The following is a 19066-nucleotide window of genomic DNA, read 5'->3' as shown; positions in this document are numbered from 1 at the left end:
ACCAATGTCCTGCACAGCTGCACCATGACCTCCCAACTCCTATACTCGATGCTCTGATCAATAAAGGCAAGCCATTATTTTTCCCATCTCCTCAACATTTCCCAACTGGTTTATCACTGGGGCCAGGCTGTCCCACTCAATGGTTCAGTAACTGCTCTGTCAATCCCTTCATAATATTTGAATATTTCAATGAGATCACCTCTCATTCTTCTAAACTCCAAAGAATATAGATACAATTTAATCAGCTTCCCATCATAGGACATCTCTCTCTCTACCTCGGGCTCTCTACCTCTCTACCTAGTGAATTTTTGTTATCCTGCTGCTGACGCATATATCCTTTGGTACTTTATTCCAGGTGTGGTCTCACTCAAGTGCATTACAACCGTAGCTAGCCTTTTTTATTTGTGTATACCCTTGGAATAAAGACGAATAGGACAGTTGTCTTCCTAATTGTTTGCAGCAATTTTCTTTGGTGTTCTTTATAAGTTCTCTATTTGCCCCACCCTCCCCTCCCGCCTATCACCTTCTCCACCACCTTCCTCTACCTGTCGCATTTCCAGCTTCCTTCCCCCCACCCCACCCCCCTCCCATTTATCTCTCAGCACCCTTGGCCCACAAGCCTCATTCCTGATGAAGGGCTTATGCCTGAAATGTCGATTCTCCTGCTCCTCAGATGCTGCCTGACCTGTTGTGCTTTTCCAGCTCCACACTCTTGTCTCTGACCTCCAGCATCTGCAGTCCTCACTTTCTCCCTGTTCTTTGAAGGTGTTGTTACTCAGGGAGATTTGTGGTTCTCACACAACTTTCACTTTTTTTTAGAACAAGAGGTGCTGAAGCTCCTATTTCCCAACTTCTGGTACCACATCACTGCATGGGATACAGCTGGCCCCACCTGTCCCTGACCACAGGTCTGATCAGAAGTACATGGCTTCTGAGATGTGATTCCTCCTGGAATAAAATATCTGCATAAATCTGTCTTCCCCTGATGAAATACAGTATCTGACCCAGTGAATTTTAGAATTTTCACAGCTCTGAGCTAAAGTTCTTTGAACTGCAGACACAAACAAATTTAAAGTAATTCTTGGACCTCCCTGTACAAGTTGAAATTATGCCCTTGTTTTAGAGGGATTAACTCTTAAGGGTCACCAACCAATCACCTATCTGCAAAGCTAATTAGCATATTTATGAACTCACCATCATTTAGAGGCGAACAAAAATGTACAAAAAGCAGAACCTCCTTCTCCCTCATGTGAGCTTCCCTCTTGTTTCCACACTCTGTGTTTCCACAATCCGTGTTTATTTTAACCCTGTCTGCTTTATAGAGTTTTGATGACTCACTTCCAAACTACAACCGCCCCAACTCAACTTCCCAATGCAGTCAATGACATCAATTTCGGCAACACCTTTCAATTGACTAACAGATAACTACCAAGTTACACTAACCTTTCTAACTGGTTTGCAGTTTTAAAATTCTCAGTTAGAGTCTGACTTTTAATCTGAGGTATAACATGTGAAAAACATCCCAGAAAGATCCCACCAGCACCAAATTAAATTTCCAAATCAGCACCTATTCCTCATTATACTTAGCCTTATAGGACAGGGACCCTTTCACTCATATATATAGTCATAGAGATGTACAGCGCGGAAACAGACTCTTTGGTCCAATATGTTGCAAATAGAATTTGAAATCATTGGAGGGAGTAGAATTTTAGCTTGGTCCTTTTCAGTAAGTCCAGACTTGAGACCATAAATGTCACAAAACAATTTATTTTTGCTCTCTCCCTCTGAATAAGCAGGAATATGGAAGGGAGGTACTCATATCTAGCCTACTTGATCAATTCTAATACTTCACTCTAAGCTTGGGTCAGAGACATCCAGGTGTTTGTTTTATATAGCTTCAGAAATAGAACGTGGATTGCAATCTGTTGTTTTGGGTTGACATTAACATTTAGGTTTTCAGGATCTATCAATCAGGTGATAACACTCGGAAAAGAGCATTCTTAATGGAATTCCAGTTTTTCAACATGGGCTTGACAACAAATAACCACAATGCCAATATTCAGCAAGGACCGTCAAAGATTAATTTAGACAGCATGGCGAAAGATTTGACCTCAGGCACAGTTTATGAATCAGGCACAATTGCATTCAAAATTCACCTGAAACTCACTGATCTACATTGATTGCCAGGTGTTTCTTAAATTCAAGCTCTTACTCTACAAGGAGAGTAACATTTTTGACCCCCTCAATTTCATTAAAAGCTCACAATACAGTCTCTGGACTACCGTTATTATGTGTGAAAGACAATCAGGTCACACTGTTGGCCGTGTTTGTGGTTCATCTTCAGGGAGCAAGTCCGGGCAACTGAGTATTTTATTGTAAGGACTTGATGGAGTTATGGTTCTGGGGTCTGTATTTTATTGCATTCTCCACAATCTTGCTTTTAAACTAAAAAGCTTAGCCACATATAGTCAGAATAAAATTAAACACCCCAGATGATTACAAAATCAAAACAGTGCTACCATCTGTACAATCAGTTTGCAAGATTAAAAAAAGAATGTTTATTCCACTGTGACTGTCACTTATTCCAGATGCAAAAGATGCATTTCCATTTTATTTTCCCTGCTCATATAAGTCACACCATATGTACCTTCGAAGACTTCCTTTTGCAGTTCCGTAGTGGGATTCAGCAGGTATTTCCAGAGAAAGTCATGCACAGATTCTGCTTAAACATAGCTCAGTTCCACACCCGAGATAGTGAAAGGTGCCAGTGTTTAAGTTGAACCTGTTTTGCAGCGTAGTTCCACTTTGTTAATAAACGTACATTTATTACCAGCTTCTTAAAATGTTTGGACTGAACGACCCGTCTCTGAAAGTTGGCCTCTCTGGCTGAATCCCACATGTTTGTGTTGGCAGGGCTGGAGTGTCTGGTTGGCTGACACTGATTCTAGGATACTAATGCTGATGGAACACAGAGCTCTTGATCATTCTCAGTATGACTTTGCTTAGATTAATGTCCTGCTGCTGTCTTGGGCACCTGTGATTCCTCGAAAACATTTCATAAGTCCTGTGAAAGTGAACTGAGCACTCTCTGATGAAAGGATAGGACTAGGAGCTTACTGCAGCATTTTTAATTATCAATCTTTTAGCTAATTGCGTTCCTAATTTTATGCAGCAAAGTTTGTAAACCTAAGAGTTGATATTCAACCATAACTTCCAAAAGGTATTATGCACTTATTGAAAGGAAATGGTGTAGATTTATGATGATTGGAAAGCTTTTTCAAGGAGTAAGGGCAATCATGATGAACCTGCGTTAGTGCTGTATGAATCTATCACTCTTAGGGTGGCACGGTGGCTCAGTGGCTAGCACTGCTGCTTCACAGCGCCAGGGACCCAAGTGCAATTCCCACTTTGGGCTACTGTCTCTGTGGAGTTTGCACATTCTCCCCCTGTCCACGTGGGTTTTGTCCCGTGGCCCAAAAGATGTGTAGGCCAGGTGAAGTGGCCATGCTAAATTGCCCATAGTGTTAGGTGCATCATTCAGGGCGAAATGAGTCTGGGTGGGTTACACTTTGCAGGGTCAGTGTGGACTTGTTGGGCCGAAGGGCCTGTTTCCACACTGCATGGAATCTAATCTATTTTACAACTTTGAACAGAGCTCCTGCTGCATCCTGCTGAGCACCCCAGTTCTGAGCAATAGGTTTAAATCCATAAAATGTTTTTTTTGGCACTTTGCTCCAGGATTGCACACATACTGCAGTCGTCCCAAGGAATATTTTGCCAGGTTTTGCTCCTTTCAGTAACTCAATCACAAAATGACTAATATCAGGAAAGATACTTGGCTGGAAGACTCAGCAAGTTGTTATCTAAGTACAAGCAGCAAAACTGGTTCGTGAGTTTAATGAGAGTATTTCCCAGATTGAACCTGGAGGCTTTGGTTGTCAGTTGATTTGTAAAGGCAGGGCTGTTCTTATGGCGAGGTGAGGTGGGTACCCGCGCAGGGTGCTGTGGTCAGCGTTGTGTCGTGCCCAAGAGGATGTTAAACAACACGATTTAAATTGAAGCAAGACAAAAAGGTTCAAGCACAAATAAATCTGGAAGCTAGTGATTCAGTTTGGGTAGCAGCTCTCATCTGGGATAATGTGATTTTATATATGAATGGAAGGACTGGTTTTGAAGAGTGGAAATAAAGTCATAGAGATGCCCAACATGGAAACAGACCTTTCGGTCCAACTCGTCCATACTGAACAGATATCCTAAACAAATCTAGTCCCATTTGCCAGCACTTGGCCCATATCTCCCTAAACCCTTCCTATTCATTGATGCATCCGGATGTCTTAAGCAAATAACTTTTTAATCGAAATGGTTAATTTAGGAGGTATAATCAATTGAAGTTGAATTATTATATCTCTGAACTCTTGCATTGGCAAACTTCTTGTATCTTTTTGTTGATTCTACACTTGAAAGGAAGCAAAATATCACAAATATCTAATGAAAGTTAGGTTGCAGATGGGAATTGCAAAACCTGAGAAATAACTACAGGGAAGAAAGGTGCAGGTGTAATAGAAAAATTGTTAAAATATATGAACAGCAATTAAAAGATGCCTTGTGAAGTTGGAGTGTGTTAAAACATTTGTGATTGACAGTGGAAGATGAAAGTCTGAAACCCTTGGCCATCCTTTGTATTGAGAATGATATGGGCCATCATCCACTCGGTTTAGTGGGTATCTTATCTGAGATACTAATTGTCCTATTGGCAATGTCATGTAAAGGTCATTGTTTTTTTCTGTGAAGAGTTTAGACTAGGTGGGTTTATAAGTTAAGAAAGTCATGACTTGATTGAAACAACTTTTGGGATGCCAACAATGGTCACATTGTTTCTTACATCCTGCCCAGTTGGTTGATGTTACAAAAGTTAATGATCCTATAACAATTGACACTTCAGTGATCCTATACTCCATTTAGGGGATCACACTTGTGATAGTCCTGTGCTTCTCCACTCCATTCCAAACATGGCACGTTAAGGGTGACGTACCTTTAAGAGCCCAGCATGCAAATGAGACACATATGTGGATATTGCACCTTCTTGCTGAATCTTGGCAGGATCAGTGTCCCTTTCTATCGCCTTGCACAGATCTTGGAGTGCAGGGCGGTTTCACCAAGGGTACAATACAGCACCCATGGCATTGTATGGCCTGGCTGGTGCCATTTGCTGCACTTGGTACTTACAGCTGCTGTTGTCAAATTGCAGTGGCTTCATGATTTCTGCCATCTGTTAGCGGTGAATGAATGCTTGCAACCATTTGTTTCTTCCAAGAATGCTTCAATAGATGTTGAAACAATCACTAATTTCATTATCTGCTCCCGAATTTCAGCCTCTGAAAAGTCGCGTTCATTGCCTCTGCATGGCATCTTCTGATACACCGAGCCATTGACTCTAGAGGCTTCTGGATGTCAGAATTTAATTCTAAGAGATTAATTGTAATGTTGACTTTTACATGCAGCTGATCTTTGCTGTTTGAATATCTTTGCAGAATCCTTCTGGTCCTCTTTAGTTAAGTTAGAGGTATTAACACATGCTGCTTCATTACCAGCAGCAATGGGTACTCTCACAGCTTGCCTAACCAGTCCTGCATAACTACTTGGATGCAGTATCACTGCATCCTTTGTTGAAACTGTTTGTATTTGGATAGTTGATCAGTGACTTTCCAATTCATAGAGGGGGATTCGATACTCATCCTTTTGTTGTTCATTTTTCTTTTCACTTTATATTTACTTTGTTGCTCTTTTTGAGCATTCAGCGTTGCACTTGGTGTTCCTTACGATTATTTGAAACCTGTTTTAGGGCTGGTTCTGTTGACTCTGCACAATTCCTGGATTCCCTTTATTTGTTGTTTGAGTTTAGACATCTTTGTTCAGCGCGGGGCTCCATCCTGTTGGTAATATGAATGTGAAATGGCGTTCAAATAGGGTGGTTTTGAAACAGCTGGATGTTGTGTCATCCTGGCCAACTTGGAGATATTCTTAGTTTGCAAAAAAATCTTTTTGCCTTTCTATTTTCTGTACTGTGGGAACTTCTGGATTGCTGTTATATTTTGTTTGCTGTTGAACCCCTTGACATTTGTGCTTTTAAGGCTAATTTCATCTTAGAAGAAAAACGCAGCATACCATGAAATAATATTCTCGTGTTATCTAAAAGTAACACAAATGAGATATGTGAATTCTGTTGACCTGAAGATCACTGGTTGGTTTGTTTACAGCTGAACTACTACATAATACAGAGTAGTCTCCAGGCAGTCTAAGCCTTAACGCTGCAGTGCAGAGCCTCTGGTCATCTGACAATATCTGGGTACTGGACTCATTTTCATGTGAGTTCTTAAAAGGACATCATTCCAAACGGAGTGTCATCAAAATAGTGTTAGAATCCTACTTCAACTCACACTGTGAGCTCTCACTAACAGAAATAAAGACCACTAACTCAAACAAACTCTTGCACAGCCCTAATCCTGATCTTGGGAGGTCAACTTCTTAAAATGTCCAAAAGGAAACGAGATTGTAATGACCAGAAAGCTGGGTTAAAATACACCAGAATGAACTGAATCAATTATTTTTTTCTATACAAGTGACTTTCCCCTTGGATCAACATCTGCTGTTCTGCTAGTAGTTTCACAAACTATCCTATTTATGTGTGTAAATGACAGAGCTGGAGAAGCTCAGCACTGTTTCATATGGCTATTTTAAATTAACACTGACACTGGAACTGCCTCTCCCTTAACAGCATATACAGAGTCTTGAAAATAATTGGTTACATCTTCATTGGAAGACTAACAAGCCTGGATTTTCCTTGACCCTAATTCGTTCTGTAGAAAGAACACTTTAGATTAGATTCCCTACAGTACAGAAGCATGCCCTTCGGCCCAACAAGTCTACACCGACCCTCCGAAGAGCAACTCACCCAGACCCATTTCCCTCTGACTAATGCACCTAACACTATGGGCAATTTATCATGGCCAATTCATCTGACCTGCACATCTTTGGACTGTGCGAGATAAACCGGGGCACCCGGAGGAAACCCACGCTGACTCGGGGAGATTGTGCAAACTCCACACAGACAGTCACCCATTGAATTGAACCTTGGTCCCTGGTGCTGTGAGGCAGCAGTGCTAACCACTGAGCCACCTACAACAATGCTCTATAGGACTCAACACTTATTCGTTCACCAAGAGAGTGTCATTTCTTCACGATGTACTGTTTACACTGGAGCAAGTTGTGAAAGGTTTCTTTACTTAATCCTCCCAAGTCCCTAATCTTCAACACTGATAAGTGCAAGGAGAATAGGTGCTTGAGAACAGTATACACTGAAGCATACACCATTCTGACCTGAACATGCATTGTCATTCTTTCACTGTTAGAATGTGAAAACCCCATTGTGCCTTATCCAACAGCATGGTGAGTAAACCATTGTAACACAGGCTGGAGCAGTTCAAGGAAAAGGTTCGCTACACTGGTAACTAGGAATGAGCAATAAATTCTCATTTTACCAGTGATGCCCACTTCAGGAATGAATAAATAAATGACTTGTTCTGCTGCAATTATTGCAGGAGAAATTATCAAGGAATTGTGCTGTAGCATAGCAACTGCAGAAAGCAAACGCAATCATGCCAGTGAAGAAATAGCATCTAGGGCATTTAGCTTCGAAACACCTTGTGCATGTGGAAACTATTCTGATTTCAGGGTAAGTTCAAAGCAAATGAAATGAACCATGTGAGTAATTCATTAAACTGTTGACATAAAAGCAATGGAATGATTACTAGAACGTTGTGAAGTATGAAAATTGGAGATCAAATCTGCTATTTTTTAAGAAACTGGAAATGAGAAAAAAAGTTTCCATTGGAGATATGTGTGTGTGCGCTTGGACTGAGGAGGAGGTGGTTGAGAAACTCAGAGCTGAGTCATTATCTGAATGGTGTCATACAGTGTTGGTAGAGATTAATAAGTGAAAGCAAGTGAAATGTTTAGTATAATCTTCTGTAGCATTCACGGTCTGTAATTTTACTTGCTGCATTCTCAGTTTAGGAAGAACCTATATAAACAGAAGAGGAACAAAGTTTGGGGGAGAATAAAGATCTCCTGAACAATGTCTTAAACAAAGAGACTACAAGACTGATTTGCAAACTTGCTTAAACGTAACTCCTGCAATGAGGTTTAACAACGTAATTGTAGGAGGAATTAATAATAATAATGAGAGACTTTCAGTGGTGGGGTCAGTCTTATTATGTTGATAAAACTCTCACCTCTGAAGGAAACTGTGATGGGTTCTAATTTTATTTCAGAAAGTGAACACATAATCCAGGCTGATACTTTTCACAGGAAATTAAAAACCAATGCCATAATTTAGCACAATGACTGACACTTTAGAATGATGAAATGATGAAAGGTTAAACTCCAGCCTTAAAGCAATTGTTTGTGCAAAATTCAGATTTGGTAATTTGAATATAAGGTGTGATACATGATAAATAAACTAATTCACTCGGCCATAAAATTTCTCCATCGGCTATTTGATATGTTCATGGAAATGTGCAACACACAGAGGTCACTTGGCCTGACAAGCGTTCGCTGGCTTTTTGAAAGCTATTCAATTAGTCCCATTTTCTCCTACAGTTCTGCAAATCATCAATTTTCTACATTATATGCAATTCATTCTTGAAACTTTCTCCTTAATCTGGTTACAGCAGCTTTTGATTAAATGCCAGATCAAGCAACTGGCTGCATGAAGGAATTTTCATCTGCAGTCTAGTTCTGTTGCGAATCCGTGTCCTCTACTTAGTAACCCAGCCACCAACAGAACTGAATTTTTCACTATCCATCAAATCCTTCACAATTAGAAGTGGCACAGTGGTTGGGAACTATTTGCCTCACAGCAAGTCAGCCCAGAGATGCAGGTTTGGTTCCAGCCTTGGGTGACTGTGTGGAGTTTGCACATTCTCCCTGTGACTGTGTGGGTTTCTTCTGGTTGCTCTGGTTTCCTCCCACAGTCCAAAGATGTGCCTGTTAGGTGTATTGGCTGCTCTTAAAAATCAATTGTCTAGTAGTGTCCAGAGATTTGCAGATTCCTTTGGTGGGGTTAGCCATGTTAAAAGCCCCATACAGGGTTACAGGGATGCAGTGGGGCTGTTGGCTATGAGTGGGATGCTCTTCAGAAGGTTGGTGCAGACTTATTGTGCTGAATGACCTCCTTCTGCACTGTAGGAATTCAGCTTTGCTAGACTAAATAATACATATATGGATCGGCACTATGGCTCAGTAGTTAGCACTGCTGCCTCACAGTGCCAGGGACTCAGCTTTGATTCCAGCCTTGGATGACTGTTTGCATGGAGTTTTGCACATTCTCCCTGTATCTGTGTGGGATTCCTCTGGGTGCTCTGGTTTCCTCCCACAGTCCAAAGATGTGCAGGTCAGGTGGATAGGTCATGCTGAAATTCCCATAGTTTCCAGGGATGTGTAAATTAGGTGAACTAGTCGTAGGAAATGCAGAGTTAAAGGGGGAGAGTAGGAATGTGAGTCTGAGAGGGATGCTCTTCGGAGGGTTAATGTGGACCTGTTGGGCTGAATGACCTGTTTTCACACTGTAGGGATTCTACGAAACCTGTATGAATGCAGGTTCAAATGCATCTTCAAGTGAGCATCTTGTGTACTTGCAAATGTTAAATTAACTATTACTATGCTTGTTACTCAGATTTCACATTTGCAAATCTGTAATTAAATTCTCCCAAGAAGAAAGCAAATTGCAACTGTGAGTAATTAAATTTGCAGATATTTTGAAGTGGGAGTGAATTGTATTACAAAGTTATAATTGGGGTGGGCACATCTGGTCTTTGAATTCCCTCATCCTTCCCCACATTAGTATTTAATTTGGAAACTTTGTTTTGGACCTTTTTGTAACAGCTTTCTGACTCTGTCACCAGGCTGGAATGATCCGAACAGATCAGGAGGAATATTTTATTGAACCACTAGAAAAGGGCAAACAATCTGAAGAGGAGGAGAAGGGTCGCGTTCATGTAGTGTACCGCAGATCAGCTGTACAGCATTCAAATCCCGAAAACGCTGGTGACTTTTATCAAACAGGTTGGTGTTGGAATCTTTGGCATGTATTTGCTCAATGTGCTGTTTCATCTGAAAACAATTAGCGAACAGGCAATGAGACCCAGAAAAAAAAACGCTTTCTTTATTCAGCTTCCTGAAGGGAGGAGTCAATGGTTTGAGGTAGTTAAAAATAACTTCAAAACATATTTTTGCAGCATGGGGCGTGCGCTTCATTCCAACAATGTGTAACACAGTAATGTTTTTGTCACAACTTTTTCCTAATAAACTTATAACAAAACAAGTATTTCCTTCTATTGAGGGAAAATCATAAGTGCATTGTTTCCATGTAACTGTGAATTGCAAAATGTTCTTAGCACAGACTGCCATTGCGACCCCTTGGCAAACTGACCAGTGCAGAGATGAACAGTACTGGGAATTGCAAAGTAATGGCACAGTTATTTGGGAATACAGTGAGTGGGATGCATGTCTTTGGATGAATGTCGATGGGAACAGTGCTCACCCATTCAAAGGATGGGTGTCCAAATGAGGAATTGACTTTGAGTTATTATGGTTGAGAGTGTGTTGCTGGAAAAGCACAGCAGGTCAGGCAGCATCCGATGAGCAGGAAAATCGACATTTCGGGCCGGAACGCTTCTTCAGAAATCATTCCTGAAGATGGGCTCTGGCCTGAAACGTCGATTTTCCTGCTCCTCGGATGCTGCCTGACCTGCTGTGCTTTTCCAGCAGCACACTCTCAACTCTGATCTCCAGCATCTGCAGACCTCACTGTCATCATTGCGTTATTATTGTAAGGCTGCTCCTGGCTGCTCATCTGTATGTGTTAAACAGACTTTCTTGTGTTGGCTGTTTATAGAATGGTGGGTTTATGGAAGGATTGTTGATGGTTTGGTTCTTAGAGGATGTTCACGCCTGCTGTTCTGCACATTGTCCCAATTATAGCTCAGATCATAAATTTCACTCAGACAGATTGCAAGCCAAGAGATTATCCACAGGAAGATGAAAAACAAAATCCATTAACCTGGCCTTCTCAGTATATGTCAACGGGACATGTGTGTTGGAGAACTATTCTCTGAGAACTATAACAATAAATTGCTGTGATCTAAGATGAATAAATTGTAGAGAGCAACAGTAAAATAGTACAGAAGTAAGCAAGTATGCGATTGCATATTGCTTTTCTGTAGGCCTACCCTTTCCTGACCTGGTCTTGGTATATTTAAACTGTTACTAAAAGTCCTGAGACTACTTCAGAGTAGCAGACCAGCATAATTTTGTAATCTTATTTACATTGTACTGCAAATTTTGTGAGACTCTGGCAGCATAGCACGTTTTCTTGGGGGGGGTTTCATTTCCTAATTCGAGTAAGTGATGTCTTTGGTCACTGTGACCTTCAGTTGGACATATTTACAATCAGTGCTCTGCATGCTGCTTTAAGTTGTTAGTTTTTGCTAAGAACCAGCTGTGTTGATGTTGGCAGCCCAGAAAAAGAAAAGGCTGATAGCAGAGCATATCACGTCAGGGTCAATGTACAAGAGGAGTTGCCTTACCGAAACAAAATTAAATTTTCAAGCATACAATGAGTGGTTATCATAGTAAATAGATCAAGTTAATTCTGCTCAAAAGCAGATCCTTGGCTAATTAACTGCTGATGCTTGATGCTAAGCCCTTTTCTTCACAGTTTTGACAGTAAGGACTTACTATTGCCATCCACTGTCAGGCAGGGTGAGGAGGCAGGACCCAAGTCTACCTCAGTCGGTAGTGTGGTGCTGGAAAAGCACAGCAGTTCAGGCAGCATCTGGTCAGCAGGAGAATTGATGTTTCAGGCATAAGCCCTTCATCAGGAATGTCCAAGTCTACCTCAGTCAGATGAGGATACAAATCCCAGCTAACCACCACCAGTGAGGGAAATAAGGAGGGTTGTAATGATTGCAGAATAATGAATGACACAACATCTACAGAAGTATAAAGAAGAGCACAGCAACTATCAAAAGAGTAGGAATAATATCAGTAGGTGAGAAAAATTATTTTCAAAGTAGTAGGAATAGCAGTGGAAGAGAAAAGATTGAAACAACTTGGATAGATCAAAGTTGCAGTTACTGGCTGGGAATAAATTACAAATTGTAATTGGTCTAGTTGAACAGCTGTTTGCCAGATTAAAAAGCTGTAGAAGATCAGGCTGTATGGATTTAAACATCAGGGAAATTGAACATGGAGGTCAGGGCCAATTTAAAGAAATCAGAGACAAATTTGCCGAGGCATACATGCATTATTTAAAGGTACTAAATGCTTTTGGGAAAAAGAACGTCTTTGTGATATTCACTGGGGAGCCAGATTTATATATGGAACACATGGAAAATCAAAAGGATTTAATACTGTCATGCAGGGTGGAGAGTAAAGATGATTTTCCTCTTGTTACACAACAGAAGTTAAACACAATGAAACCCAGAGCACAGGGAGTTAATAAGGCCGTCAGACAGAAATTACTTTAAAAGATACGAGGAAACTAAAATTGTTTGGATTGGGTCCAATCAAAAGACAAACGATGATAAGGATAATGTTTCAGAATTCAAAAAAGGAACCAAAGAAATGCTTCAAATTATTTAATCAATCGGTCAAATTTTAGATGGGCAATGAAAAGATAAATGAGCTATTCTAGATGTTCAGCATAGATCATTTATGTTGAATGGACTTTTCATATCAACTTTCACAAAGCATTATTGGAAAAATTCCAGTTGTAGTAAAGTCATTTCAGATATAGAAGCTAATAAATAATATGCGAGGCAGATGATAAACCTAATTGTAACTCTAATTCTAATTTATATTAAATATCCACTAAACTATCTCCATCCTACATCTCACAGTTTCATTACTCTCACCCTTTGTCAATTTCCTTTCTATGCTGTCAGGAACCTGTCATCAGGTGTCAGGTAAATGAAGGATATGTGTCTCACAGCAGACCTGGTTTTAAGTGCTTAGCACTTTGATGCTGGAAGCTATGACATGATGTGCATACCATTAAGGGACAATTCATTATGAAATATTGTCTGACCCACAAGGATATGATGTATCAGACTCAGGAATTGCGGACAATCAGAGGCAGCAGTAATGGGAGTAAGGTGTATTGAATTTGGCTTCCATTAAACATTATCTGTATGTTGTATCATTTTTAAGTAATGAAACCATATTATTGTTTTACCAATCCTTGTGTCTGATTGGTATGTTTACATTGAAAAAGATTGTCATACTGGGCATGTTGGTTTGGAAGTGTATACAGCCAGTGGACCCCTTTCTTGTCGCTAGATTTGGAGAATTTTGCAAAGAAACCACGAGTAGAACTTCTCTAATTCTTTAAGGTGCCTGATGTAGGTTGTCCTAGTCTCCAAAGCATTATTACAGATGGTAGAGAAACATCAAAACCAGCTCGAGAATTTCGACTTGCCTTAAATATTCTTTTGGTTTATTTAAGTATTGTGTAAATAAATTTACATTAATGTTGCATCTTTTAGGATCTTAAGATTTTCAAAAGCATCTTAAAGTCAATGAATTAGTTTTGATCACTGTTACAATGCATGAAATATGGTGCTACAAGTTGCAGAAACAGAAATGAAATAGCTGATTGGTTAAACAGTTTCAGGAGAAAGTGAGGACTGCAGATGCTGGAGACCAGAGTTGAAAAATGTGGTGCTGGAAAAACACAGCAGGCCAGGCAGCATCTGAGGAGCAGGAGAATCAACGTTTCGGGCATAAGCCCTTCTTCAGGAATGAGGCTGGTGTGCCAAGCGGGCTGAGATAAAAAGTAGGGGGGAGGGAATTTGGGGGAGGGGTGCTGGGAATACGATAGGTGGATAGGGGGAGGGTGATAGGCCGGAGAGGGGATGGGGGCGGAGAGGTCGGGAAGAAAATTGCAGGTCAAGAGGGCGGTGCTGAATCCGAGGGTTGGGATTGAGATAAGGTGGGGGGAGGGGAAATGAGGAAGCTGGAGAAATCTATGTTCATCCCGTGTGGTTGGAGGGTTCCTAGGCGGAAGATGAGGCACTCTTCCTCCAGGCGTCATGTGGCCAGGGTCTGGCGATGGAGGAGACCAAGGACCTGCATGTCATTGGCGGAGTGGGAGGGGGAATTAAAGTGTTCAGCCACGGGGCGGTTGGGTTGGTTGGTGCGGGTGTCCCAGAGGTGTTCCCTGAAACATTCCGCAAGTAGGCGGCCTGTCTCCCCAATGTAGAGGAGACCACATCGGGTGCAGCAGATACAGTAAGTGATGTGTGTGGAGGTGCAGGTGAATTTGCGACCGATATAGAAGGATCCTTTGGGGCCTTGGAGGGAGGTGAGGGGGGAGGCGTGGGCGCAAGTTCTGCACTTCTTGCGGTTGCAGGGGAAGGTGCCGGGAGTGGAGGTTGGGTTGTGGGGAGTGTGGACTTGATGAGGGAGTCGCGGAGGGAGTGGTCTCTCCTGAATACTGATGGGGTGGAGAGGGAAATATATCCCTGGTGGTGGGGTCTGTTTGGAGGTGGCGGAAATGACGGCGGATGATACGATGTATCCGGAGGTTGGTGGGGTGGAAGGTGAGGACCAGTGGGGTTCTGAACTGGTGGCGATTGGAGAGGCGGGGTTCAAGGGTGGAGGTGCGGGAAGTGGAGGAGATGCGGTGGAGAGTGTCGTCGACCATGTCGAAGGGGAAAATCCACTACCGAACAACCCAGATGGCCTCCTTCTTCAAAGACTGCAATTTCCCTCCGACGTGGTTGACGATGCTCACCACCGCATCTCCTCCACTTCCCGCACCTCCGCCCTTGAACCCCGCCCCTCCAATTGCCACCAGGACAGAACCACACTGGTCCTCACCCTCCACCCCACCAACCTCCAGAGACATCGTATCATCCTCCGTCATTTCTGCCACCTCCAAACGGACCCCACCATCAGGGATATATTTCCCTGTCCACCCCTATCAGCATTCAGGAGAGACCCTGCCTCCGTGACTCCCTCGTCAGGTCCATACCCCCCACCAAACCAACCTCCACTCCTGGCACCTTCCCCTGCAACCGCAAGAAGTGCAAAACCTGTGCCCACACCTCCCCCCCTACCTCCCTCCAAGGCCCCAATGGATCCTTCTATATTCGCCACAAATTCACCTGCACCTCCACAGACATCATTTACTGTATCTGCTGCACCTGATGTGGTCTCCTCTACATTGGGGAGACAGGCCGCCTACTTGCGGAACGTTTCAGGGAACACCTCTGGGACACCCGCACCAACCAACCCAACCGCCCCGTGGCTGAACACTTTAACTCCTCCTCCCACTCCGCCAATGACATGCAGGTCCTTGGCCTCCTCCATCGCCAGACCCTGGCCACACGACGCATAGAGGAAGAGTGCCTCATCTTCCGCCTAGGAACCCTCCAACCACACGGGATGAACGTAGATTTCTCCAGCTTCCTCATTTCCCCTCCCCCCACCTTATCTCAGTCCCAACCTTCAGATTCAGCACCGCCCTCTTGACCTGCAATCTTCTTCCCGACCTCTCCGCCCCCACCCCCTCTCCGGCCTATCACCCTACCCCTCACCTCCTTCCACCTATCGTATTCCCAGTGTCCCTCCCCCAAATTCCCTCCCCCCTATCTTTTATCTCAGCCCGCTTGGCACACCAGTCTCATTCCTGAAGAAGGGCTTATGCCCGAAACGTCAATTCTCCTGCTCCTTGGATGCTGCCTGACCTGCTGCACTTTTCCAGCAACACATTTTTCAACTCTAATAAACAGTTTTAGGTGCTGTTTGAAGGGTTGACCAGGACATGCTTCACGTTCTCTGTTCTTTGAGTAGTTTAATGAGATCATTTACATCTATTTGACCAACCAATCATGGCTGACAGGTTTCTCAACCCTACTCTCCCACTTTCTCCATGTAATCCTTGATCCCCTTGATTCTCAAGAACCTACCTATCTCAGTCTTAAATATACTAATGACCTGGCCTCTACAGCCTTCTGTAGCAATGAATTTTATAGATTCACCACTCTCTGGTGGAAGAAGCTTCTCCCTATCTCCACTCTAAGCCTGTGCCCTCAACTAGTCTCTCCTACCAATGGAAACATCTTCCCAACATCTGCTCTGTCCAGGCCACTCAGTATTCTCTGTGTTTCAATTAGATCACCCCGCATCCTTCTGAACTCCGTTGAATATAGAACCAGAGTCTTCGAACATTCCTCATATGTTAAGCTTTTCATTTCTGGGACCATTCTCATGAACCTCCACTGAACACGCTCCAGGGCCAGTATATCCTTCCTGAGAGTTGGGACCCAAAACTGCACACAATGCTCCAAATGTGGTCTGACCAGAGCCTTATAGAGCCTATGAAGTACATCCCTGCTTTTATATTCAAGTCCTCTCAAAATAAATGCCATGATTGCATTTACCTTCCTAACTACTGACTCAACCTGCAAGTTTACTTTGAGAGAATCCTGGACTAGAACTCTCAAGTCACTTTGCACTTCAGACTTCTGAATTTTCTCCCCATTTTGAAAACAGTCCGTGCCTGTATTCTTCTGACCAAAGTACGTGACCTCACACTTTCCCACGTTGTGCTCCACCTGCCACTTATTTGTCCACTCTCCTAACCTGTCCAAATCCTTCTACAATCTCCTCACCTCCTCAATGCCTGTCCCTCCATCTATCTTTGTGTCATCTGCAAACTTTGCCAGAATGCCCTCAGTTGCTTCACCTAGAATGTTAATGTATAAAGTGAAAAGTTGCGGTCCTGACACTGAGCCTTGCGGAACACCACTTGTCACCGGCTGCCATCCTGAGAAGGACCCTTTTATCTCCACTTTCTGGTTTCTATGAGACAGCCAAGCTTCTATCCATACTCTGACACCATGGGCCCTTATCTTACTCAGTACCCTCCTGTGCGACACCTTGTCAAAGGCCTTCTTGAAGTCCAGGTAGATAACATCCATTAGCTCTCCTTGGTCTAACCTGCTCATTACTTCCTCAAAGAATTCTAACAAATTTGTCAGGCATGACCCCCTTAGTGAAAGCATGCTGACCATACACTTTCAAGTATTCAGAAATCTCATTCTTCACAATGGATTCCAGGATCTTACCCACAACCAAGGTTAGGCTAATCGGTCTGAAATTTCCATCTTTTGCTTACTCCCTTTTTCAACAGGGGTGTCACATTAGTGATTTTCCAGTCCCTTGGGACCCTCCTGATTCTAGCGATTCCTGAAAGATTGCCACTAACGCCTCTGCTAACTCTTCAGCTACCTCATTTAGAACTCTGGGGCATAGTCCATCTGGTCCAGATGACTTATCCACCTTCAGGCCATTCAGTTTCTCTAGCACCTTCTCCTTGGTGATGTTGCCATTCTCAGCTATGCACCCTCACTCTCTTGAATTCTTGGGATATTACTGATGTGTATACTGGTCCAGATGACTTATCCACCGTGAAGACTAACCTTGTTCCAGTCTTGATCCAACCAAGGACAAAAGAACTGAACTCCAGAGGTGAGGTGAGTGTGACTGCCTTTAACATCAAGGCCACATTTGTCCACGTGTAGCATCAAGGAACCCTAGCAAAATTGGAATCAGTGGGGATCAGGGGAAAACTTTTCATTGGTTGGTGCCATATGTGGCACAGAGGGAAGTGATTGTGCTGGTTGGAGGTCAGTCATCTCATTCCAGGACATCACTGCAGGAACTCCTCAGGGTAGTGTCCATGGTCCAACCATCTTCATCCATGACTTTCCCTCCATCAGAAATTCAGAAGTGGGGATGTTCATCAATGATTGCACAATATTCAGCATTATGCACACCTCCTCAGATACTGAAGTAATCTGTGTCCAAATGCAGCAAGGCCTGGGTATGTCCAGGCTTCTGCTGACCAGTGGCATGGAGCATCTCCCACAAGTCAGAACTAATGATCAACCTTTGTTATTCAGTGGTCTTGACATTACTGAATCCTCCACTATCATTACTCTAGAGGTAATCACTGACCGCAAACTGATTTGGATTTACCCCGCAAACATGGTGGCTAAAAGAACAGGTCAGGGACTAGCAGTCCTGCCATCTGACTTTCCAAAGTCTGTCCACCATCTAGAAGGCAGAAGTCAGGAGTGTGATGGTGCGGCACAGTGGCACAGTGGTTAGCACTGCTGCCTCACAGCGCCAGAGACCCGGGTTCAATTCCCGCCTCAGGCGACTGACTGTGTGGAGTTTGCACGTTCTCCCCATGTCTGCGTGGGTTTCCTCCGGGTGCTCCGGTTCCCTCCCACAGTCCAAAGATGTGCAGGTCAGGTGAATTGGCCATGCTAAATTGCCCATAGTGTTAGGTAAGGGGTAAATGTAGGGGTATGGGTGGGTTACGCTTCGGCGGGTCGGTGTGGACTTGTTGGGCGAAGGGCCTGTTTCCACACTGTAAAGTAATCTAATCTAATCTAATCTAATCTAATCTAATACTCCGCACTTGCTGAGATAAGTGCACTTTCATATCAGCTGTGATTGAATGGTGAGCAGCCTAGATGGGCTGATTGGCCTAATTCTGCTCCTATATCTCATGGTTTTACGATCTTCAACAATATTTGAGAAACTCAACACCATCCAGGACAAGGCAACTTGCTTTAAAGGCACCACATTTGCAAACAATTGTTCACTCCACCACTGACGCTCACTAGCAGTGCTGTGTACCATCTACAAGCTGCACTGCAGAAATTCACCAAAGACTCCATCTTCCAAACCTGTGACCACTGCCATCTAAAGGGACAAGGACAGCAAATACCAGGGAGCACAACTGGCTGCAAGTATTCCTCCACCATGACTGAGAAATATTTCATCGCTCCTTCAGTGTCGCTAGGTAAAACATGTTTTAATGTCCGCCCTAACCGCATTGTGAGCATACCTACACCAAATCAACAGCAGTGGTTCTACCAGGTCACCCACCATTACCTTCTCAAGGGCAACTAAAGATGGGCAATAAATG

The 19066-nt window shown here is 43.1% G+C and overlaps 1 protein-coding gene across 4 annotated transcripts in view; it reads left to right on the top strand.

Moving 5' to 3' along the window:
* LOC122564950 (A disintegrin and metalloproteinase with thrombospondin motifs 3-like) overlaps positions 1–19066 on the top strand; it is a 267936-nt gene that overhangs the window by 26491 nt on the left and 222379 nt on the right. For 2 of the 4 annotated variants that reach the window (XR_015759635.1, XM_043720492.2), the window contains exon 4: positions 9963–10122. The exons of 1 other annotated variant lie outside the window; for it this stretch is intronic. Coding sequence is in view for 1 of the 3 variants with exons in the window: in XM_043720492.2 (XP_043576427.2) it covers positions 9963–10122 (160 nt within the window). In the remaining 2 variants the exon portion in view is untranslated. Of the gene's footprint in view, positions 1–9962; positions 10123–15860; positions 17601–19066 lie in introns of those variants that run through there. One more of the 4 variants, XM_087995040.1, reaches the window with a different exon arrangement.

Source organism: Chiloscyllium plagiosum, unplaced genomic scaffold (genome assembly GCF_037043375.1).
Source record: "Chiloscyllium plagiosum isolate Xiang-an unplaced genomic scaffold, Cpla_swu_hap1 HiC_scaffold_2, whole genome shotgun sequence".
NCBI lineage: Eukaryota > Metazoa > Chordata > Chondrichthyes > Orectolobiformes > Hemiscylliidae > Chiloscyllium > Chiloscyllium plagiosum.
This window is presented reverse-complemented; position numbering and strand designations above follow the sequence as displayed.